The sequence below is a fragment of the Pteropus vampyrus genome, unplaced genomic scaffold (assembly GCF_000151845.1).
Source record: "Pteropus vampyrus isolate Shadow unplaced genomic scaffold, Pvam_2.0 Scaffold276, whole genome shotgun sequence".
Lineage (NCBI taxonomy): Eukaryota > Metazoa > Chordata > Mammalia > Chiroptera > Pteropodidae > Pteropus > Pteropus vampyrus.
The window spans coordinates 1,768,498-1,793,620 of NW_011889057.1; the positions used below are offsets into that span (position 1 = coordinate 1,768,498).

A 25,123-nucleotide genomic window follows, 5' to 3' on the forward strand; every position below is an offset into this window, starting at 1 on the left:
CACATCTGGCAGGCAGGTGTCTGGCACCATTCAGGCTGCAGTCACTTTCCCAGCCAAAGAAGAGGAAGGGGGAGTAGGAAGGAGGGGCTTCTTAGGTCCCCTAGGGAAGAGGGAAGGGCTTACAGAGACAGAGGCCCACAGTCAGACAGAGACCACGGGAGGGAGATAATCAGATCCTACTCCCTAGTCTCTACTTCAGTCAGTGCTGGGGATGGGTTTGCTCATAGTCCTGAAAGAAAACTGTTGGCCAGAGGACTGGGTAGGCCAGGGCACCAGAGTTGCATTCCTAGTGAGAAACAGAGAGGGCAGGACAAGTTCAAACCAGGCCAGGCTGGGGAAATAAGCTCGGAGAATTCTAAATTTGAGAACTGGATAGAACTCTATTCTCTACACCATCAGTAATCAGCAGCACTCCGCCCCGCACCACCCGCCCCCCACGCCTGCAATTCTCACATTGACATGCCTCTTGCCCAGGGTCAATGCTGAGTGATGAGTAGGAAAATTAGAATGGTAAGGCTTGGCACTGCTTTTCTCAACACAGACAAGCAAAGACAGGGAAACCCAGTCCTCATCCAGCCCCCTGTACCCTAATCTGCAATGCAGGATTGCAGGAGTGGTATATCCAACCATTTTTCTCTTTTTCCATCTGCTGAGGGGGATCCCAGGCACAGATGCCCCACAGTTGCTCAGCTTAATTGCCAGGTTCTCACAGAAGGCAGGCAAGACTGGGCAACTCTAGGTTTCATGTCTTGATGTTGGAGAGGCTCTTCCCACTCCAGTTACGTTCTTTCCTTCATCCTTTCCTATCTAAGGTCCTAAATGCAGTCTCTCCTGCTGAATCCTGGAATTGAAGGCCCATCTTATGAGCAGTAGGTGAGACTGAGAAGAACACCCAAAAAACAGCACAGAAGAAGACGCCCCACAACACCCCCCCCTCAAAAAAATCCAGAAGAAGGGGGAAAGAAAACCAAAGCATTCTCTTGTCGCTGCAGCAACCATAAACCCCCCGCCCCCCACCTAAATCCATCTTGTGAGCTCACTGCCCCATTAAGATGCAGGGCCAGGCTCTGTGCCAGCCCAGCCACATTCATTTGTGCGAATAAAGGTGGAAGAGGGGGAGGGGAGCAGGCTCTGGAGGGATGGAGAAATGGCGAGAAGAGGTTATTTACACCACCGTCCTGACCTTCTGGAGCAGTGCTGGCTCCGATAAATAACCCGCTCAGCGCCATTTCAGAACAGGAGTGGGAGGTGCAGGAAGGGAGTAGGGTCTGGAGGAGAGCCCCTACGCAGGTGCACATCTCCGGGTTACTAATGGCTGAGGCAGGAGCAGGCAGCTGGCTTTAGGGGTGGTGGGGGGAGAACTCAGTTCCCTGGGACTCCCACTGAGAAAATACCATCCCCACCCCACCCCTGGCGCCTATTTCCAGGCAAGGGGACTGAGAGATGCCAAGGAGGCAAATAATCCTGTAAATTAAGGATGGGGTGGTAGGGGAGAATGCTGGGGGAGTCTCTGAGGTAAGAGGGAAGAAATATTATAAGATGGGGAGTGAGGGGGATGTTAGAAGAATAGGAGCAGCTGCCAAAAAGAGAAGAAGAGGAACAAAAACATCACACAAAGGCAGTTTGGAAAAAAAAAAGTTTTATTCCTCTTCACACAGGGCAGTATATGAAGGTGGCCATCTCCCAACTCCATACATCTCTTACATAAAATGCCCCCTCAAATATGCCCAGTTATGTGCCCTACTTCATCTTGGAGAATTGGTAGTTAGTGCGTGGGGCAGAGCCTAATTCTCAGGAAGGTCTTTTGAGATATTTTTGTGGGAAGTTTGGGGTCAAAGGGAAAGGTTAGACCCAAGAGTGGGTGTTCCATCTTCCATCTTCCTGGGGAAATTCAAATCCCGATGGTTTTCTGAAGAAAGGCACCTCTCTCAGTGACCTAGGGAAAGGAAGAGCCCTGACCTACTGCCTGGATATAAGGCCGAGGCAGAGAGAGGATAGGGTTAAGCAGCAGATATTACAGACCTAAGGCAGAGGAGTGAAAAGCATGTGGGGGAGCAAAGGGGACTAAGAGGCCCAAGTCATAAATTCCACCCCCTCCCTAGGTTTGAGCAGAAACTCTTCTACCCAAGACTAGAAAGCAGTTTTAGTTCAGGGACTGGCTTTCCTCCAGGGCACAGAGAGGACAAGCCAGGCAAAGATCCCAGGAGTAGTGAAGGTGGAGAGTTAAGGTAGCCGATCAAGAGATGGACATTCCCACAATGAACATTCACAGACCACAGCAGTTTTGAAGCTATAAGCCAGAATCAGAGTAAAGAATGCAGCTGTGACTGAAATACAGAATTTTATAAGCCCTATCTGATAAAATTTAAATTACTGCTTCTTCCACTCTGTCCCCCTGCCTATGAGCTTTTCCAATCTTTTTTCCAAGGCTAGAGGACAAGGCAGTAAGATGGAATGGGAGAAAATGCTGAGGCCAGTAAGTGGGGCTGTGCTTGAGACTAGACATACCTCTCCTCACCCCACTCATTCTATAGAAAAGAATTCTCCTTCTCTCTCCTTTCTGGACATAAGGGCTGCTGGGATGAAGGTCAGGTAAACATAACGGGAGAAAAACACTCAGCATATTCTTTCTCCTGCTTTGATCTGAAGTGTATCCGCTGCAAAGGGCACAGAAACTGAGAAGAAAATATGGGGGGAGGAACATGGGAGCATAATCTAGTCTAGAAAGGAAGAGGTGCTTCCCTGCCCTGCATTCAAATCTGTTGGGAGCTTTACTCCCAGAACTGCAAAAAAGTGAGAAGGAATGGGAAGTGCCTAGGACTTGGGATGGGTGGGGGAAGGGAGCGGCAGCAACCATAGACAGGATGGAGATTTAAGGATCCCTTGTGATCCCCAAGATGACCCTGAGAGCATCAGTTGGGGGACTGGATGAGAAGTCACAGCAGACATTGCAGATTTTTGAGGGGGTGAGGAGCCAGGAACAGTGGAGTCTTCACCGAAGGAGTGACCACTTGATCTGTTCTTTGGCTGACTGCAGCACCTGCAGGGACAAGGGTAGCATTGAGGGCCTTGCTGAGGGGAGGTCAGAGATGGGGGTTGGGGTTCTCCTTCCCCTCACTTGCCTTCCCTGTCCTTAGAAGAATGGCAAATAGAAAATCCCCAAGGGTAGAGGAATGGAAATAAGCTCTCTAAGGCCCTAGAGGATTGTCAGTTTGGGAAATTGCAAAAAAATTCAAATCCATTGGGAGGATGAAGAGAGAAGAGGTATACCTGGGAGGAAAGAAAAAGACTGAGGGTTACTGGACATATGTTACAAAAGGTGAGGGGTTACCACCTCCAGGTGGACTTCTTAGTAAAAATTCCAAATAGGTAGAAAACAGAATCCCTCTCCCCACATCAGGTAGACAGATCTATTTGCAAAGTAGCAGGATGGATCTGCAAAACCTGCATATGCTAGAATATGCATTTTCAGCTTAGCTCTCATTTGTATAATGAGAGAGAGAGAGAGAGAGAGAGAGGAGAGGGAGGGAAAGAGAGAGAGAGAGGGAGAGAGAGGGAGGGAGAGGGAGGGAGAGAGAGGGAGGGAGAGGGAGAGAGAGGGAGAGGGAGGGAAAGGGAGAGGGAGGGAGAGAGAGAGAGCGCGCGCGCGCATGCGTGTACTAGCACACAGACCATCTGCTTAAGGCAAGCCTCTGCTGGGGAATAAATCACTGAATGAGGCATCAGGCAAGAAGAGTTTGAAGGGGTATGAAGGGTACACACCAAGGCTGGCAGACACTGCTCACAGGAGACTGAGATGGTAGCTGGGGTGGGGTAGGGGGCATCTGGCTGTATGAGACCCAGTTCTCTGCAATAAGAGGGAGCCAAGGAAGATGTGTCTTCAGTCTCTAATCTCATTCAGACTTGGTGGGTTGGGATGGAATGCTATTCTAGCCTCTTTTAGGAACCCAGTCCATCTGGAGAGGAGGAAGGAAGAAAGTCATACCTGAGACACGGTCTGCTCCGTAAGGGGGACGTCTTCACCCTATGGCACAGAGAGACAAGCATTCAGTATGAGAGAAAGCTGGACTAAGACCTGATTGAAGTTGGGTAGTGGGGAAGGAAGAGGTGGTCCTTTAAACTGAAGCAATGGGCAGAAGCCTAAAACTTCTCAGTCCCTTCTAGGGACTAGTACAGCCACAATTTTACTTGGCCAGAGGCACTGTGAGCAAAAAATGGTCATTTCACCCATCTTCTATTTTAAAGCAAGAGGACTTCTTAAAAGATTTATTCCATTCCAAATAATTAGCAGGTTATCTGATCCATACCTTAGGGGTGGAGGACCTGATTCCCTAGTCAGATAAGACCTTCCCTGAATATCAATATCACTAGGGAAAGGATAAGGGGGAGCCAGGGGTAGTTTAATGGATCCCGCAAGGCCTGATGGGTAATGACAGCATGTTAATTTGAAGAAATAAACTGCTGCAACAGCAGCCTGAGAAGAGGAAGGAGGGAGTTGGTGGAGGGGGACCCTCTCTCTTGCCACAGAGAGACATATGTTAGAGGAGAAGATTAAACTATGCAAATGGAGCCCACGGCAGTTAAGGGAGAAGATTTCCCATTACCCGACACTGTCAGCCTTCACTCTGTGGAGGTCAGAGCTGGGACATTCTGTGAATGGGGAGATTTGCTTTGATCAGACAGCTCTGCACCCCCACAATTTGCTGGTGGGCTCTCTCTGCAACCACTATTATCTCTCCTGAGGACTTGGAGCCTTCTAAGGTTAACTCAGAGACCTCTTTCTGATATCACTAGCACCAAAAAAGACTGAGGTTCCGGCAATTGAGTACTTCCTGATGGAGAGGTGCTGTCCTAAGTTTTACAAGACCTTAAAAGATAGGGAAGACACTTGTCTGCCTCAAATGACTGTGATCCACCCCTAAAGGAAGAATAAGTCAACTTCGAGTTCTTTATAGAGTCAGAACCATCAATATTAAAGTTTCTTTTATTTCATTATTGATTCGATAAGTATGCATTAAATGTCCACTCTATGCAAGGACTGGATGAGATGCTAGGTACCAGGTTAGGGGCAAAAATACTGTTCATCTGCTTCTTTTCTTTGGGACAATGACAATTTGAAAGGGAAGGAGAAGGTTGTATGTATTCTATAAGCCCAGACACTTAGATACATTCAGCTGGTGTGGCCCTGGAGAGTGAGTATATGGAGGGATGTAGGGGAATACCCTCCTGCTTACCCTTAATGCCACTCTGTGTACCACTTGCTGGGGATCACTCTCTAGGATCACCCTACAAAGACAAAGAAGAGATCATCATTACTCTGTCCTGAAGGACCAACTTAGTGTGGGGACACTTTAGCCACTCGGCCTCCTTGCCTTAGGATGGGGGCAGTTACTCCACCCCGCTCACCCTAGAGGTCAAGGCAAGTCAGAGAACTCACCCTCCATCTACGATTTCGTCCACAGCCAAGAAGAGCCCTTCCATGTTCTCCAGCAAAGCTCGCTTTTCTACATTTTTCCTGAGTCCCCAAGAAAAGAGAAAAACTAGTCCATGTATGAAAGGAATCTTAGGACACTGATTTAGGATCCTAAATTAGACCAATAAACGTCTCCATCAACCACACAAAGAAGTAAATAAGGTAAATGAGAACTTTTTAGCTAATCCACTCTAAACCCCTTCCTACTCTTATTTGCTGAAAAAGGATCACGAATGTCAGAGATTCAAAAAATACAATTAATTTCTGACTATTCAAGGGCTGATTATCCAGAGCTATTGTTCTTTCCTATCTGCCATGATGCTGCTCGTGATATTGCTCATAAATGCTGACATCAGCGAGTGGAAAAAAGGAAATAAACAGAGCTAAAACTCAATCTGGAGGTGGCAGGAGGTGGGGAGGGGTTGATTGCAAACCCTGTTTGCACTCAAGCTGACAAAACTTCTAAGCCTCTTTTGCTCCCTCTCCTTTACTTCCCTCACAAGCTCTGCTCAGACCTTGAAAAGAAGCCCAACTATGGGGCTGGGAACAGTTAGGGCCTGCATGCACCAGCCTCAGATCCGGTGGTTGGTACAAGTGGCCAGTCACATCCGTCAGTTTGACTCTTTCACTACATCATCTGAAATGAAGTTCTATTCATTCACCTGGCTAAGGAATAAATCATCCCCTTCCTGAGGAAATATGAGCCATTCACCCTGCTGATTTTGTGGGGCTGAGAATGCCTGTTGTTCTGCTCCGGTTGGCTGTCTATGCTGGGTTCACTTGGGAGCTGCTAGAGGAATGAAGTTCAGAGCCCTGTATGTTTTCGGGAAAAGTATCTTATATCTTTTTTCTTGCCCATCTACATGGGGAACAGAGGGCTGGTGGAAAGGTGGAAGGGGAGGGTAAATGGTACATTCTTCCTATTCTACAGAAAGGAAAAAACTAAGCACTAGAACTGAAAAACTGGGAGCATTGCCTCCATTCCCAAGGTACTGATGTTTCATCTGGGACATTTCTCTAAGCATGCCCATTCCCTACTTCTAATGTAAAGAATGAAACCCAGGACAGCATTTTGAGGGTGCTCAGAACTCTGACAGAGCCATGGGAGAATAAATAGAGGTAAAGATTCTGCTCCCTCCCAATCCCATTCCATAGGAGAATTATTCCATAGAGGGAAATACTCTCCTCTCTATCCGGTCTTCCCCATAAGTGAGAATTAGTCTGAAATAATAAGCCCAACTTCTCAAGGTAAATCAGCTTCCTGGAGCCTTTGCTGATTCCCAAAAAAATCCCTGGGCCTTTCTGTCACAAGAATAGTGACTTTCTCTCACAAACAGATGTCAAGAATGGACTGCTCACCTTAGCATCTGGCTCAGTGAGTCGAAAAGGCAGTTCAGAACAGCCATGAGCATCAGCTATTGGGAGACAGAAGAAACAGAAGGATAAGGTTCAAGGATCTGAAAGCTGCTACCTGAAAACAAAACCCTCTAATTCATTAAGTATCAAAAGACATGGACTTTCACAGAGGACCAAAAGCCTAAAGAGGAAAGGAGGGCAAAACAGAAAGAGGATCTGTGGTTTCTCACAGAAATAAATTCTGCCACATGAGCCCACAATTTGATGTCTCTCTTTGATCAAATTGTTCCAACAGACCTTTCCTGTCAGAGTCCTCTACATGTCTTTACCAACTGTGTTACCCGATGTCTTACATAGAGAAATCATTAACCAAGCGATAGCTGAGGTTAGAGTTAGTGGAATGAGCATGGGCTTTGGAGTATGACAGATCTGGGTTTAAATCCTAGTTGAGCCATTTTCTAGATGTGTAACCCTGGGACAATTAGTTGGAACCAAATGCAACTGTCACTTTCGTAGTTCAACAGTGGTCAAATACTAGTAATTTTATATGGTTCTTCATGGTTTGGTTTCCTCATCTATAAAACAAGAACACCAATGCCTACAATTCACAGAAGTGCTGTATGGTTTAAATAACAATGTACTTTACGAAGTGCTTATAGCAATAAGAGCTTAGTAAGAGCTGGTTTTCTCGAACTTTCATTTTTGCCTCAAATTATATGGGGGCTTATTTTTTTCTTATCTATTCTTCTAGAACGTGTTACCTGAGGTAAATAGCTTTTCCTGTGATAGGAAGCAGGTTAAGAATAAATCCAGTCTTCTCAAGTGTATAAGTCTCAAGGACTACACTCATTCAGAATTTATGGCTTCAACATGACCCAAAATGTTGGCTAATTGACAAAACTCAGTCAACTGTCGACCATAATAGCAGGAGCAAGCATCCCTCAACTTTGATCATACCACAGAAATCCATCTTAAAACACACTATACAGAGAAGACCATTGATATTATATGTTAGTATGTATTTAAACATATATGGTATCTCCTACATGGAGAAAAAAAAGAAATATAGGAAAACTCCTATTCTAGGTTGATTAATTTGATAGGTCTGTGGTTTAGAAAGTGAGATCAGAGATAGCAAAGAGGGGTGGGGAGCCTCACCTCATTTTCATAGGAGCTGCCAATCACATAGAAATAGAGATCAATACTGCTTTTATATACTACTGTCAGGCCTTCCAAAAGGGCGATTTCACCTGGGGAGAAAAAAGGTGGAAACAGTGGGTAGCCTGAGAAAAGGAAATGGGACAGAAGAGTTACCAGGAACTCCTGGTATCCAGCTGTTTTGGGCTGAGATAATGTAGGTCATAATGACCCCCAAAGATCGAAGTTGACCTGTTTTTTCTTTTCAGGCAGTAGCAGAAGGGAAGTATAAACTTGGAGAAGTCTAAATGTATCTTCTCCTCTAACCACCCTCCCCCCACTACCCTTACTTCCCTCCTTGAATAAGAGACAGGATACTAGTCGATCCTTCGGAGGTGAAAATGCAGAGCGGTCACCTTTACAGACTTCCATTTACCTGCCCTAATGGATGCGGTACAATAAGCAGAGCTGCAGTTAAATTTGTCAAGTGAGGCTCATAAATCCAGGGACTAGACAGGTAGCTAACAGCCAACCTTCCAGCACGGTATTCCCGCGTGAGGTACACTCACCTCCCCATTACATTTCTGAAAAGTTTATTATATGAGGGGAGGAGGGAAAAAGAGAAAAAGGAGCAGTCATTTTATCCTTCTCTGCAGTCCCGTCACTACCCCCTTCCCACCACGGTTCCTCCAACACAGGGAGTAGTGAAAGGAAAATGACCTACTGTCAGTCCGATGAGTCTTGTTGAAAATGTTCTTCTCAAAGGCCTTTTGCTCCTTGACACTGGGGTAGGTGTCGTCATAGTACTGGTCAGAGGGAAAGGAGATGGGTTGGGTCATTAGCACTGGGAGCCCAGAATGATTAGTGACTGTGTTTTGCCCTGGATCTTGCATTTCTCTCCTTCAAGGCATGTGGTAAGGAAGAAATACGGACATGAAGAAGGAAGAACTACAGAAGCAGGGAATGGGCAGTAAGTAATTGAATATAAAAATAATTTTTTAGGGCCCTGCTCCAGGCAACCCTACCTTACATGTCTAAAACTATAAGGATAGAGGCCTTTAAGTCCTATGATGAGGTTCTGCCTCGTCTGTATTCTAGGAGAGCAATCCTAAGACCACTCTCATCGAGTGCCTCCTAAAAGCTACCCCATGTCAGGGAGCAGTTTTAGAGAACACAAAAAGCACTAAAAGCATAGAATATTTCTTGTAGACCCTCACTCATTGTATAAAGCTGAGGAATGAAAAAAGGCTGCAAAAACCTTCTCTAAAGAAAAGCACACCCTACCCTTTGCTTTCTTAGCTTTCTTTTCTGCAAACTGAAAGAGGCAGGAGGCATCTAGCACATTGCTAAGCCCACTCCCAAGCTTTCCCTGGCAAGGGGTGGAAAAGTAGGCTGCTAAATCGCTCTGCTCTTTAGGGGCTAATCCGTCGCAGTCAGCTGAAGACCTATGACAGGTCTGGCATTTAGTAACTGGATAACTGTTTCAAAAGGTGTCCTGCATAGTTACATCCAATTACAGGGAGGAACAGCTGGTGAATTCTAAACTAATCTCTACCTGCTGATTGATTTATGCTATGCTCGCCAGGAGTTAATACACCAGGGACAGAAAAAATTTCTACGGGAGGGGGAGAATATAGAGGGAGAGGAAAGGGGTGTCCTTTCTCTTCTCTTTTAACATATCCAAAGTTAGAAACATCACACTAGGGAAGTCAGGAGGTAACAAGCTTGGTGGTAACTGAGGACCTAGGGCTGGAACCCTGGAACAAGAAAATTCCCCGGAAAACCCCAGGCAGATAACAGGTCGAAGGGAAAGGGACAGGAGTAATGGGCATGGGCAGCCTGCTTCTCACATGTAGACACTGCTTTGTTCTGAAACCAAGGTTCCAAAGTTCTCTGCTCTGATGCTGATAACAAAGGAAGTCAAAGTCTGAGGATGGCAATTAAAGAAGCAAGGCAACTAAGAGACAGAAACAGTTTAGGTTTTAACTGGAGTAGACATGGGAAAGATGAAAGAATTCTTAAAATTACAGTATCAAAGAATGAGTTAAAAGGGCTAGACCCAAGATTCAATTCTCAGAGTCTCTGTCTTACTCCTAAACTGACTTGAAAGGGAATCTCACCTTGGCAAAAAGTCGATCTCCATCATTGTCCAGAATCAGGATGGCTTTGACAGTATACAGGGAGGGTTCCTGAAGAGATAGGAACACACCTTCAGTCCTGAATTCAGGTTCCTGCCATCACTGGCAAACCAGCTACCTTCTCCTACTCTCAGTAAGACTGCAAGGGCATAGAGAGGTGCCTCTGTGAGTCCTCTAACCCAACCCGGTTAGATTTTTGACACTTCCCGCTGAGAATGACCAAGTGATAAAAGAACTAAATTGAGGCAGGAGGCATTTTAACAAAGGACTCCAAATCAGCATCAGATAAAGTTTCTTTGAGCCAGACTCACAGAGTGCTTAATCAAGGTAGGTCATGCTGCTACTTCCAAATATTGTGCTACAGTTATTTTTCCAAATTGCCCTCCCTCCCTGGTCTCCCATGCACAGGTGGGTATGGAATATGACCCGATTAATTAATAGGCACTGCACAAGGCTATTTGAAAACAAGGCTGAATGCCCTAGTGTACTTGGAAGTTTCTGCAGTCCCAATGCAGTAGCAATGCAGAGGCATAAAGCAAGCCTTCTCTAAACCACCCACACAGTGAGCAGAACATGCGCGCGCACGTACACACACACACACACACACACACCCCAGTTCTGATATGCAGCCCAGTGAGACATCCATCTCCCAAGACTTCCCCTATGATCCCAATTCCTCTACTACACACCGACCACCACCATTTAATTTGCCAGTACAAAAACCAATCTGAATTTTGGAGAAGTTAAGCAATGAGAAGAGGATCTGTCTAAGAAACAGTCTAAGACCTGGAGATAAAAAGCAGGAGAGTTCCTTCACTATCAAGAATCAAATTTTAACAACACTGGCTCTCATAAAGGAATCATAGCTGCAGCCTTAATAGTTACACTCAAACACAAACAACTGCAAAGCTATCACTTTGCAAAAAGCTCCTCTACTGCAACTTCTAGGGAACCAGCTAATCAGGAGAGGGAGAAGGGAGGGGAGGAAGTGGTATATATATATATACAGGTATTTGAAGGCTCACATTCCTTGAGTTACTTAACAATGATGATATCCCTCCCCTGTGCTAAAAGACAAGGCTGTTGCTTTGCTATCTCTCTTTCCTGGCTTACGTAGAAAACCACAGTCCTCACAGCGGCCAAATATACTCTCTAAGCATGTGTTTAACAAAGACCCAGGAGTAAGAAGGAAGGAAAATCATTGCCAAGGATCTAGAAACTACAGCTTCTATAAAGGTAAACTGCCCCATGAGGTTCAATAGGTTTAAGGTTCCACGCAAAGAACCAACCCTAACTTGGGGAGTCAAGAATGAGAGTAAAGAGAACCTAGTCTTTTGACAGCAAGTAGATAAAAAATATAAGCTTTCTCCACTTGAATTCTTGAGGACAGTAATTTTTGTGTTTTGTTCACTGATTTATCCCAAGTGTCCAAAACAATGCCTGACATACATTAAACTCTCAATATTTGTTGAATGACTATGAGAATAAAGTAAAAATGTTTTGATGCAATAAACATCTAAGGGACCTTTTTACAATTAGACTTCCAGGTATAGGTAGATTATCTGATGTGACCATTTTGGGTGATACTACTACCAACTTATCTCTCAACACTCCTTAGAGATGCCCACCCTATATACATTACTGTCTGGAATAACAAGACATGAGGAACTCTTCTCTCAAGAGATGAAGAACTCTTGTAAATTCTGGAACCCTGTGTCTAGCAGAGGAAAGTAATTATAGAGTCTCGTCTAATAGATCACAAATAAAAGCAGCTTTCCTAACTCCTAAATCCCCACAGAAAGATTTTCGCATAAAGCAGGCTCAGTTCTATAGCAACCTGGATCTTCAATTCAACAAGAGACACCAATGGGAATGAGTTTCCTTAAAAGAGGAAAAGAAGTCCACAGAGAAGGAAATTTAGAAGAAATAATTTTTCCCACAATCTTTTCCCTGTAAATTCTTGGCTCTGTTCCTCTATCCACATTCACAGCAACCCTAGAGAGCTTCCTAGTGGTTTAAACAGAGCATCGAGCTGAAGCAGATAACTGGTTCTTGCAGCCATGGAGTCTAGCATTCCTAGAAAGAATGGATCCCAAAGAAAAGAAAAACCCTCTGGCCACCAGCCAACTAGGAGAGTCAGACAATGTTCTTTGTGGCCAAGGAGGTGTGAGTACCTAAAACAGCTGGCAAAAAATAAAGAAACAGACCCTGGGTTCTGCTCCTGGATAGTTTTACTAGTTTCTTAGAAGATGTTATCAAGGAAACTCTTGAAATAAAAATACTGAATCTTTCTCGGAAGGCTAAAAGACAGGCAAAGGAAGGCAAGGAGAAGACCAGATCTGACTTATTACAGCTCTGAAAGAGGTAGGAAGGCACGAGAGAAAAGGCTGGTCATTTCGACTTCCCAAGGAATAAATAAAACTGAAAATTTAGGCAAGAGCTTTAATGCAGCTTTAATTCTCCATTCTGCTACAGCTGGAGCCAGCAGCTTCTCCTTTACTTCTCCTGCCACCTCCTGACTACAGCTGGTTCCACTTCAGTCTGGGGCCTTTACCTCTCAGTAGTGGGGAAGGGCAGGAGCTCTTCTCAAACCATAAAACCAGACAATTTAAGGGGCCAGAAGCCATTACTGATAATGTAATTTCATTTTTTAAAGTTTCTACAAAGGGCAAGTTTATAAATAACTCCCAGCTATTGAGAAATGGGCTTTCTGGACAATGGACTAAGCTTGACCTTGTAACACATTAAATGCCGATTATTGAGAAAGACCTCACAAGCTTAGGACCATGTTCAAGGAATTTAAAAGGTCTCCCAAATGGGTAGCTGCTAGAAAGCTTTCGAGACAAAGTTCTGTGATGCACTGACTTTCAGAGAGCCACAGCCTGAGTGTATAACAGAACTTCACCTCAAATGCTAATGTTGCCTGGAAATGATGTTTAGGCAGATGGGTTTGTGGGAGGTTGGGTGGCTCAGACGGATTTTCACGTATGTTTTTACTATCAAGAAAACAAGACTGGACTCCTCAGGAGAGCTGAAACAACGATGAACAAGCAACTAGCCTGCTGCAAAGGAGTCTTTGATCTCAACCAGGGGCTTCTGAAGCCACGTGAAAAATATCAACATCTTCCAGTACCCCCACCACCAGCACACAGAGGACTGGAAGGAAAGCGCCATTCCTCGTGCTGCCCCCTGTGGGCCTTGGGATGACCTGCAGCTTCCTAAAAATTATAGTCATTAGCAAAAACATTTAAAAAGCAGACCTTTTAAATATTTTTATGTCTTGTAAGCCAAAATAGGAGAGATGGGCTATGAAAAAGCACTGAATTAAGTCTGTTCACAATGTATATAGTAAAAAAACACTGTGGGGTAAGATCATGATATGCTACCATAAGAGGATTGGGAGAGTATTTGGAGAAGGTAGACAGGATATTTAGGGGCTATGACTGAATACTTCATTTGATTCATTTGGGGAAGGGAGACCAAGAAGTCTTTGTGGAGTTAGAGGGTGCTATCTACAGAGCTGAAAGCACACAAGTAATAATCTAATTGAGGTTCCTAGAAAGTTCTTCAGTCTCTTATAGCCATGCCAAAAAAGTAGTACCCTGGCTTGGCAACAGATCTTGACCAACTAGAAACAAGATGCTCTTCCCTCAACCCTATTTATAAAGCAAAATCAAGACAGTAAAAACCAGAAGGAGAAATTCCCAGATACCACTCCCAGCTCCAGATGGCTAAGCAGGTATTTTGCTCCCTGACTCTGTGCCAAATTCTTTAAAATGAAGAGCTCCTCCGGGATTGAGGGCTCAAATCTGCCAGCCACAAGCCTAGGGATTTCAGGTGAAAAGAAACGAATTAGCTAAAGGCTTTGACAGGGAAGAGCAGTTTTCACATACTACCCAAGGGTTAGCTTAGATTCAAGAAACACAGCTCAAGAAAGGAGCCACAGGTACCAAAGAACTGGCTGACATGAGACCGAATATTGGTTATACAGAGGAAACTGAACATGTCTTGAGAAGGAAGAGAAGGACAGGAAGAGATACCTAGAATCTTCCTGACAGATACAAAATGTGAAAGCATAAACACTAAAAATTCTGACACTAAAGCAGAAAATGTCTCTAAACTCCTAAAATCCTTGCATTATTGTCTGAATCAGCCATTAAGTCAAGTTCTACCTTTCTTCCTCACTGGAGAAATGAGAGGCTAGGTCAGTTAATGTTAATACCTTTTTTGAAGTACAGCAGACTCCTTTGATAGGCTTATGAAATTTATGAACCTTGTTACCAGAAAAATAAACATTCACAAATGTTTATGATTTCAAGGAGTTCACAGACCTAGGTTTAGAATTAAATGAGATTCTTTCTAATCATAATAAGATGGTGTGGGAAGGAAATGAAAAAAAGGAGAAATGAGTGATACTTTCATAAATCACCCCTCTCCTCTGCCTAGCACCAAGTAATGACTTCAGAAATATTTGTGTGGCCTTCATAAATTAATAAATATGATTGAGAAAACTAACATAGCCAGCAGGGGGAGCAAAGGTCAGCATCACAGCCTCCAGCTCTCAATGACTGAATTTGGTGGCTGTGAGACAGACAGGACAAGATTACCAAGCACCAAGCTCTTCAGGAATGGAAAGTCTCAGGTATCTTCTTAAATTCAGAAAGCCAGCGTGCTGGAGAATTTTACGCCCAGAGGTCACACAGTCCCTAATTCTTCAACTACTATGGTAATGAAAGAATTACAGAAATATGAGACAAAGCAAGCAGCACTGCTGGCAATAGAAATGAATTGAACAAGCAGAAATCAGAGTACTCTCCACCTGAGGCCTGAGAGCAACATTAGAACTTTCTGCCTTCCCTGCCTGGTAATTCAGGAGCCCTCATTTAAATATCACTCAGCAAAGGGAAAAACCAAACGGGGCTAGATCCATTTCTGATGAATTACTGGTTATGATTTATATTCTGATTTATTCCCAACTACCCCCTCATCTGCTTCTGAAAACAAAAAGCTAGCCTTTAAAAGACTAAGTTGACAGCCTCTGTGTTATCTTTCAATCTATTTGCTCCCCAAAATCAATCCCTGAGGCAGAATTGCTATCCTCTTCTCTAGTTTGTCTTCCACTAAAAACTATACAAATAGAAAAGGAGAACATTGGTAGATAGAGCTATACACGCCAATTGGCTGTGAATGGGAATACTTGTCTTGACAGTGGGAAAATTAAAAGCCAAATAAGGAGACCTAGGCTTCATCTTTAGCACGTAAGACTCAGGTTACATAACAAGAAAGATCTATTGAAGAGACAGGGTGGTCAAACACCAGAAGAGGTGACACAGGCTAGGGAATCTAAGTACAGGAGAATTCTAATAACCTAAGAGAAAGCTTATTCTGTACAGAATCAGGGGAGGCTGAATGTGTGAAGGCCCTTGCCAGTACAGGTATTTAAAATGTGCTGCTCGTGGGCACTCTGCCTTCATCTTCCTAATTACTCTAGTATAAATGGGTAGGTAGGCACTGATTCTTTACTCTTTTTCTATCCTTTATTTGATTCTCTAGTTCTCCTTTCCATAACTAGTTTGCTTGTCAATATCCTGTCTAATCAAGTCATGTCGATGGAGTAAAGTAAAAAACAGTGGCAAACATCTAGATGAAAAAGACCCTAAATCTGTCACTAGGCTCCCTCAAATATTTGGTTAATTGTATTCCTCCTCTGCCACCCAGGGAAGATCTGGCTTCTCAAGGGTCTGGCTTTCTTCATACAGAGGATCCCTCCTCCTCTTTTGACCAAGTGACAGATCTCGTAGACCTCAGATATAATTTATACCTTGCCGGGGACTAACTCTTTCCCCAACACTGTGAAGGAGAGGGAAAAATATATATATAAATATGTCGAAAATCTATAACGAGGTCTTCTTGGAGGGCAAGACATGGGGAGAGTTAGAAGCAGCGTCAATTGCTCTTTGGGGGTTTTAGTTCAAGCCGAGGTCTGCTTCCAGCAATCAACCATTAAAACAAGCCGGCCAGAGTAACAGCACAGTTTATTCTGATCATTTAATTTGAAGTGTCAATAAATTAAACTTCAATCAATTAAACTAGGTGTGCAATAACCCAGATGGACACCCCGACACCAACATAATCACAATAAAAATTTTTATGGCTGCCAGGGACCTCATCGGGGGCAGCGCTGGCACTGCTCGCGCCCTAGCTGAGAAATATATCTCCACAGTGCAGGAACGAGGAGATTGCTTCTCCTAACGAAATGGAGGGGCCAGGCACCACCAAGGACGCAGCTGGGAGAGGGGCACAGGGGACTGCCAGGAATGAGATGGGAGTGCTTCAGGGGCTTAATGTAATTGATACCTTTGCCCAGAGCAGGAGGAGGGGGCATTTAGGCCAAGTACCTCTACTGTTAGTGCCAAAAGAATTTAACAAAAGCCCCATTAAGATGATTCAGGAAGCAAAGGCCACAGAGCAATATCAACCTTTGAGTCATTGATGTATTCTGCATAGTTTCCTCCTCCATATATACACATACATTTGTGCATTTTAAATGCCCTGATTTTTAAATGAGGCTTAGAATTCAAGATTTGGTCATTGTTTTAGAATAAAAATGTTATTAAAGGAAGAGAAAGGATACAAATAAGTCTAGTCCTTAAAGCACTGGAAAAACACTCTGACAGAGAATCAAAAAAGGATTAGGAAAAATGAAATCTAAGAGGAAAGATTTAAGGATCTAGATTGCTAGAGTAATTCAGTTTTGAGAAAAAAGGTAAAGGGGGATTAGGGAGGAAGAGGATAAATCATAATCTTAAAGATTCCATAGGTAATTAATGGAGAATGGTGACCTGCAGAGATCCCTCTCCATTCACAAGAAAGGAATAACCAGCAGAAAACAGTAGGAGAGGAAAAGCTGAGTCCAAAGATGCAGGTTGGGAGCATTATTATTAAACACTGGTAACAGAAGGAAATAAAAGGGTCTCCTTCCTTAGAGACTACAAGATCTTAGAAATATTAGACAAATGTGCTTGAAAGCTAGGGATGGATTACTTAATTCAAGAAAGAAATGTGACCCACTGTAAAGTACCTAAATGAAGGGAAGCTATTGGTATTTAGAAATACCCACAGTCAGATCAAATTCTGATTGATGGTTCTTCTTGACCCCCTGCTAGCTTACCCTTCCCTTCTTCTCAATATTCTATGGCTGTATGTCTTGTAGTGGTGAGGATCGAAGAATATGCTTTGATTAGCTTTTCCCAGAGGTCCAGCCAAACCAGGAAATAAATTTGAAATGAAGAAGCCTAAAGAAACTTTAGAAGGTGTTTCCCTTTCTAAGGAGTGGCTTGTTAAATACTATCCAGGTACAGTAAACTCTTTAGTTCAGTAGAGAGCTAAGAGAAGATCCAGGGATTCTGCATACTTTTCATAATGAAGATGGTGACTTAAGAATCAGGAGATACTGCTAAGTAGACAGAGGGGAAGAGATCAAAAGGAGCAATGAGGAAGGGTGATTCTGAATCGGATGGATATGCTCACTTCAGCAGCACATGTACTGAATCAGATGGAGCTAAATTTTGTGGCCCAGTATGTGAGGGTAGTGAGAAGAGAAAGAAAAACTTAGGAAATACCACCTGTTCTCAACTAGGGTTCCTCATCTGAACCAATGAATTCAGAAAATCATGTAAGTGACTATTTTCTCACTCCTCCCAAGGATGGTACAAAAATAGTGCCATTGTGGATACAAAAGGAAAAAGATGATTCATTACACATAATGAATGCCTTAGGTCATTAGAGCTTAATTTTCTCCTGGAACTCCAGTTAAAAGGGATGGAATGGAGAGAAAAGTATATAAATTCTTAATTGAGAGCCCCAACTATATTGAAATTGTAAAGAAAAAAATGTTGGAAAGAGCTGACACAGAGGAAAGAAAATACTACTTTAATATTCTTAGAACTCTGGAGACCAGCACACAAATTGATACCTATTGGTACTTTGCCCCCAACAAAAGCTTTATATTTTATATAACTGATAGTCGAAAACACAATTTTATACATTGAAGAGGTGGAAGCAGATGATGAGATAAGAGAGAGAGAATTGGTCTGGGATTAGGAATCAAAACCTAATTTAGTTTTGACATTGTATTTAGGAATCAAAACCTAATTTAGTTTTGACATTGTATTTCCTTGAGCAAGTCCTTTTCCCTATACCTTGGTTTCCCCTAACCCCATTACATAGGTTCATCGTGACAAAGAATCAGCATGGTTTTTAAAGCAAAGTTCAGGGGTACCTGGCCAGGTTAGCAGGGATCTGTAAATGCAGCATCTTAGGTACACATTAAAATGGGTATAAGAAAGAAGCACGTTGAAATACACTTTACTGAGGAAGCAGAGATGGAGAACTGAAGAAAAAATGTGAGAGACTTTCACATATAACACCTTCAACTGACCACACTACATGCAGAACCCTTGATAAACGAGCTTCCCCAAGTAGCATCTCCCTCACTCCTTTACCTGTAAGCACATTCCTTTCTAAACAGATGTAGGAAGCAGTCTAAAAATTTCTAAAAACTTCCAAAGGAACCAATTACCTAGAACTTATCCCAGGCTGTTAACTAGTTAAGAATATTGTTTAACTGCTAGGTACAGAAAATATCTTTTTAAAAACTACTCAGTTTTAAGCTTTCTAGCTAGACTTGACCAACCCATATGAGAAGGAATTAACCTTATCTTTGCCATTTTTGAAAGAAGGGAACAGAAACTTGCCATCCTTTTTCACCCAACGAGGATCAGAATGTGAACATGTATTAGAGCTGAAGGAAAGAAAAACACAAGAAAGAGGCCTAGAGTTCAACTCAATTAAGGAAGGAGCTGAGAACTAAATTCCTATACACACATCTATGTTAATATCTCCAAATTGCAAAAACGCATTGAGCACTTTTGAGAGAAATGCTCTGGTCCAGTTCTAAAGAAGAAGTAATAATGTTTTACTTGTTTGAACAAGCAAAAAAGGATCATATGGACAAGGGAGCTAAAACATCCCTTTAACCACCAAAATTCTCACATAACCAGAGAGAGTTAGCATCCCAGATTCGACAGTAAGAATTTCTAAAGTTTAAACGGGTAGGAAAAAGAACAGAATAAGGAGTCTGATAAAATATTCCACAATCCATGGTAACTCTATCAGATATTCCAGAACTTTGTAGAATACTGATTCTTTATCATGACAAATCTATATAAAAGAGATTAATAGAAAACCAAGTAAAAAGAAAAGTTTTTTGAAGAAATGTGACAGGGAATTATCAACGGAGTGTCAAAAGTGTGACAACTAACAGAGCCTGTGATGACAAACACCTGTACTCTAGTCTTAAAATTTGGGATGAGTTTGGAAGTTTGGGGAAACTCAAATCAGGTATCGCATACAATGCTCAGAATCGGGGTAACCTGAAGGAACCCAATCCTGTACGCTTATAATCCTATGCGTCCAAAGGAATCCATGTGCTCCTTTCAACTTTCCACCGACCCTTGTCCTCTCAGAGGCAGAGCTCCCTACTCTGAAGTAAGGCTTTAGCTCTTGCACTAGGCCACACGTTATTCCAGGGGCTAACAGATCCTTCGATCCCCGAGGATTATCCAGAACTCCCCTTTCTATCGCCTCCCAGTCAAACTGAAGCCCGACTCCCGGCCCCTCTAGATACCGCAGCACCTCGGCTGCCCCAGCTCCTACCAAAATCAGCGCCTCCATCTTGCCCCGCGGCTGGTGCTGACGTGGAGCCGCAAAAGCAACGCCGCCTCTGATTGGTCCTACGTCCTTATTAGACTCCGCCCAGGATGGGGATTATTGGACTACCGGATGCCAGCTATTGTTCTATTGGCCAACCAGTGTGCTAGCTTGTTTAGCGGAAGCAGGGTGTCCAGCCAGAAGGTGCAGATATTTGATTGTCAGCCCAAACATTCAATAAAACACCAAAACCTCACCACTAAACGGGGCGGGACGATCAGTGGGGCGGGACGGTCAGTGGGGCGGGACTGTTTCCATGGGGAACAGAGGAAGCGAACATTAATTTTTAATTGGCAGAGTGGCGAGCACGTGATATCACCGGCCTGATTTAGCAAATTTATTTATTTATTTTTTTCACTCTTTCAGCACCTGGTCTTCCTAGGTGGTCTCCCATCCAAGTACTAAACAGGCCCGACCCTGCTTAGCTTCTGAGATCAGATGGGATGAGGCTTGTTCAGGGTAGCATGGCGGTTGACTGATTTAGCAACTTTAATTGGTACTTCCTTTAGAGGGCGCTATGTCTCCTTAGCCCTTCACACTGACAGCTCTTGACGAAGTCCCACCCTACTCCTCACTAAAAGAGTTCGCATTAGGTCCCTGATATCCATGGTTGCTTTGGCAAACACTGCTAGCTAGTTCTTCCCTCAGACTTGCTCAAATCACTTCAGCATCCTCACAGAAAGTTTGCACAAATAGAATAAAGCCAAGGGATGCCCAAGATGTTACCTAGATAAACCAAAGTTGCCAGAAAGTTGATTGCTACAGTAACAATCTCCCCAAGGTGGGGTCCCCAGCTTTGTGCGACCCAAGGAAAGAGCCAGTGAGTTTCTAAAAGCAGATTTTCTTTGGCCGGACGTAAACTGGGATGTTAGTTTTGGAAATCAGAGAGGAGAGAGTAGGAAGGACAGAGGGGTAAAGGATCCAGGATAAGAAAGGGTATAGGGAGCAGGGTCTGCGGTTGTCCAGTAGGGACAAGCCGTTGCAAAACAAGAATAGAGAAGTTTACTGAATGCAGGGATTTCACAATAGGGAAGGGTTTTGATGAAGTTTAGCTTTCTCCTACCCATCTGTTCTTTGGTCTCCGATCTCCCCTGCTCCCACTCTCAGGTCAGGAACACCTTCTATTGCCTTATATTATTCCCAAAGGGATTTTATTTTTTCCATCTTTGACATTATGTCTCTAGGAGCTCTCCAAGAAGAGCATCTAAACCTACCCAGAGTTTTTCTAATAATTTCAGAGTAGAGTCAGAGGGTCTAAGAGAAAAGTGTAGAAGAATATAAAACATTTCATAAAAAATACAGCTAACATTGGCTATGAAGGAAGGCATATGATTTGCTGGTGAAATCCCAGGCAACAAGCCTCATATCCGAAAGAAGCAAATGATTTACCTTTATTCAGAATGGGGAGCTATTCAAACATTTAGGGCTGTGCCTAGCATCACAAGGCTGTCCTTAGCTTGACAGCTTAATGATAATACTAACATTTATTGACTATTTACTATTGGCCAGGCACATGATAAATCTTTGAATACATTATTTGATATTTTTTAAAACCTTTATGAAGTAGATGGGAATGGTAGAGCTGGGAGCAATTAAATAATTACTTAAGGCCATATGAGTATTAATTGGCAGCCATACATTTGAGCATAAGAGGTCTGGTTCTGAAACCATATTCTTAATCCACGATCCACTCCTCTGACTTGTGGTACATCCTCTCTTTTATCCCAGTCCTACCTAAAGTATCGTACACCAGTGCCAGATGTTCTATAGGGACCATGAGGAGGAAAAATGTGTGATGTGGTTTGTTCAGGGGAAGGGGTTGGCTCCTCTTCCTTTGTGGAGTAACTGACAAATTTTAACAGTCAGACATTGTTCCAGAAGATGGAGAAGGTGGTTGATTCTTACCTTGTCAACCTGTGCAGTGTGGGGAAGAACTTTAACTGGATGAGAGACATTAGTTCTTGTCATGATTTTGCCTTAATAAGTGGGAGAATACTGGCAAGTCTCAGACCAGAGCTTTCTAGAGCTCTATCTCCTTACCTAGCATTAAAGTTCTATGATCATCCATCTCTGTCCCTTTTGCTTCTGTCTCCCCTTCAACTGGAAAACCTTTAAAAACCAATCAAATGGAAAATGCATATGCTCCCCAGCCATATATACATACACATAATTGACCCTTGAACAAAATGAAGTTGAACTATATGGATCCACTTATATGTGTTTTTTTCCAATACATACTGTAAATGTATTTTCTCTTCTTTATGATTCCTTAATAACATTTCTTTTCTTTAGCTTATTTATTGTAAGAATACAGTACTTAAAACATATACCAGGCTGTTAGTAATTAAGTTTTGGGGGAGTCAAAAGTTATATATGAGTTTTCAACTGCTTGGGGTGTTGGCACCCCTCACCTCAGTGTTGTGCAAGGGTCGACTGTGTATGTATATATGTATGTGTGGAGGAAAAGACTGGAAGGAAATACACCAAAATGTAACCAGTGGCTGTTTTAAAGTGCTAGGACTTTTTTCGATGTTTCCATATTTTCCAGGAGTTCTAAAATGTATCGGTACTATTTTATTGTATTTTATTTTTTACAGTAGAAAAGAAAAGTTTTATTAGAAGGGAAAATACACTTCCAGACGTGGAAGCAGGCCTGAGCAAGAGAAGCGTGGCTCAAAAGGTGGATACTATTTTTAAAAGAGAAAAATAAACTATTTTTTAAAGGAGAAAATCAACATTTCCTTACTTCCCTGATATCCCCAGGTGGAGTTGGACACTTCTTCCTTGCTGCCATCATCAACTCTGATTATAGCCATATTTTAACACTGCAATCTAACTCATCAGACTTGCCATCTGGGGCAGCCATTGTCCTACTCATTTTATTTTCTTAGTGCCTAATCCTCAAATGGTAAACACTCAAACAATATTTACTGAATAGAATGAATATTTTGGAAAAAGCAAGATACGAAGGCAAATGAGCAATGTCAAAGCACAGTTTAGGATTAAATGCCAAATAAGGGGCACAGATATTGAGAAGAAAGTGATCCCTATAGATTGGGGAGTCGAGGTCTAGGAGAAGAGAGGGCATTGAGTGAGGCCTTGATTCATTCATGCATTGAGGAAATGACTGGTAGAGCTTGGTATGAATAAAAGTATGGAGGCTGGGATGTGTAAGAAATCTTTTTCCTTTTTTTTTGAATTGTAAAATAAATAAACATGTTTTTATTTATTTTTATACATAACATAAAATTTACCTTGCATTCTGGTTGGGGAGCAGGAGCAGACAATAACCAAAGACATAAGTAAACCAAATAGGAGGTTAGGTGGTGATACGCATTATGTAGAAAATTAAAACTGAAAAGGAGACTGGAGACAATCTCACTATGTGTACAATTTGGAATGGTACTGTTCACATTGTAGAGAAGTGAGGGACAAGGAGAAAGTTCAATAGGGTGGTCAAGACTTTAAATAAGAGAACATTTAATAAAAGACCTGAAAGGAGAAGGGGAATGAACCATGAGGCTATCTGCAGGAAGAGCATTCCAGGCAAAGAGAACGTAAGGAAAGTGTGGAAGAAAAGTATTAATATACATTACCCTAGAGGGTGAGATGGAAAGAGTAGATTATTAAGTAGTTTTTCTTTATATATGTTGGTTATTATTTGACTTTGTTAACAACAAGCGTATATTTATCATTTTAACCTAGTAAAGAAAAAAATAAATATCAAAATGGGTATAAAGTTGTGAGGATTAAATGAGATAATATGTGTAAAAATATATGTAAACTGCTACATGCTCTATTATTATTTATTATCTTACAAATAAATAATTGGACACCATTTCAAGCAGATACATGAAGTTATAGAAGTATTTTTTTAATTGAAGCAAAATTCATATAACCAAAAATTAACCATTTTAAAGTGTACAATTCAGTGGCATGAAGTACATTCACACCACCACCTCTATTCAACCACCACCTCTATCTAGATCCAAAACTTTGTCATCACCCGCAAAGAAAACCTGGTACCCATATAATAGTCACTCCTAATTTCACTCTTCCCGCAGTCCCTGGCTACTACCAATTTGCTTTCTATCTCTATGGATATTTCAAATAAATGGTATCATGCCATTTTGCATCTGGCTTATTCCACTTAGCATAATAATTTCAAGGTGCATCCATTTTCAGCATGTATCATTATTCCATGCCTTTTCATGGCCATATAATGTTCCATTGCCCAATATGCTCCATATTGTTTATCAGTTCAATTGATGGATATTTGGGTTGTTTCCACCTTCTGGCTACTGTGAATGGTGCTACTATAAACATTTGTGTAACAAATATTTGGATACTGATTTTCAAATTCTTTTGGTTGTATAACTTGGAGTAAACTTGCTAGGTCACATGTTAATTCTATGTTTAACTTTTTGAGAAACCATCAAACTATTTTCCACAGCAGCTATATCATTTTACATTCCAAGATATGAGAGTTCTAACTGTTCCACATCCTCACTAACACATTTTCCTTTTATTTTTTAAACGCCATCCTATTTGGTGTTAAGTGGTGTTTTATTGTGATTTTGATTTGAATTTCCCTAATGACTAATGATTTGAGGATCTTTTCATGTGCTCGTTGGCCATTTGCATATCTTCTTTGGAGAAATGTCCACCCAAGTCCAATGTCCATTTTTTTAGTTGTGTTGTTTTCTTTTTGTTGTTGTTGAGCTATAAGAATTTTTTGTATATTCTGGACACTAGACCCTTATCAGATAGTTGAGTTCCAAGTATTTTCTATTTTGTAAGTTGTATAGAAGAAAATTCAAGATGATTAATTTGACAACTGTTTGTTCAGAAATAATTGAAGGGGACATGAAAGGCAGAAAGACTCATTCAGAAGCCATTGCAACACAAAATGTAACAATAGGAAAATGCCCCCAAAAGATTGTGTACAAGTGAAATTAGGAAAAGTCAAAGTGTAATGAACGAGATCAGCCATAAGTAGAAAAAGCAAATGACCTGAAATAGTTTCAGGAAAGCATAATCCTATCAATATATCTAAAGCTCTACTAGCCTAATCACTTAAAGTAAAATGGTTGGAGCCATAACACAATCAAACTCTAACCTAATCAATTATAATAAAATGGCTGGAGTGAACATAAACAAAATAAATTGTATTAACTTGGCTTGAGCTGAAACCCAATCAGTTGAATTGTACCTTGTCTTCATAGAAGGGAAAGATAGTCTGCATAGA

At 42.2% G+C, this 25,123-nt stretch overlaps 1 protein-coding gene and 1 pseudogene across 2 annotated transcripts; both read right to left on the reverse strand.

The window, feature by feature from the left end:
* Positions 1 to 1,622: 1,622 nt before the first annotated feature.
* Positions 1,623 to 19,909, reverse strand: COPZ1 (coatomer protein complex subunit zeta 1). 2 transcript variants are annotated; one of them, XM_011375756.2, is made up of 9 exons: positions 19,822 to 19,909; positions 10,087 to 10,155; positions 8,691 to 8,772; positions 7,988 to 8,079; positions 6,833 to 6,888; positions 5,438 to 5,515; positions 5,235 to 5,286; positions 3,986 to 4,024; positions 1,623 to 3,040 (listed from the first exon to the last, which is right to left on the reverse strand). In XM_011375756.2, exons 1-9 carry the CDS (start codon positions 19,837 to 19,839, stop codon positions 2,993 to 2,995), a joined length of 534 nt encoding a protein of 177 aa, XP_011374058.1. In that variant the 5' UTR covers positions 19,840 to 19,909; the 3' UTR covers positions 1,623 to 2,992. The 2 variants fall into 2 exon arrangements, with proteins under 2 accessions (XP_011374058.1, XP_023376492.1); XM_023520724.1 differs by lacking the exon at positions 1,623 to 3,040 and adding an exon at positions 3,767 to 3,847.
* Positions 19,910 to 20,235: 326 nt separating this feature from the next.
* On the reverse strand, positions 20,236 to 20,351 carry LOC111729735 (annotated as a pseudogene).
* Positions 20,352 to 25,123: the final 4,772 nt, after the last annotated feature.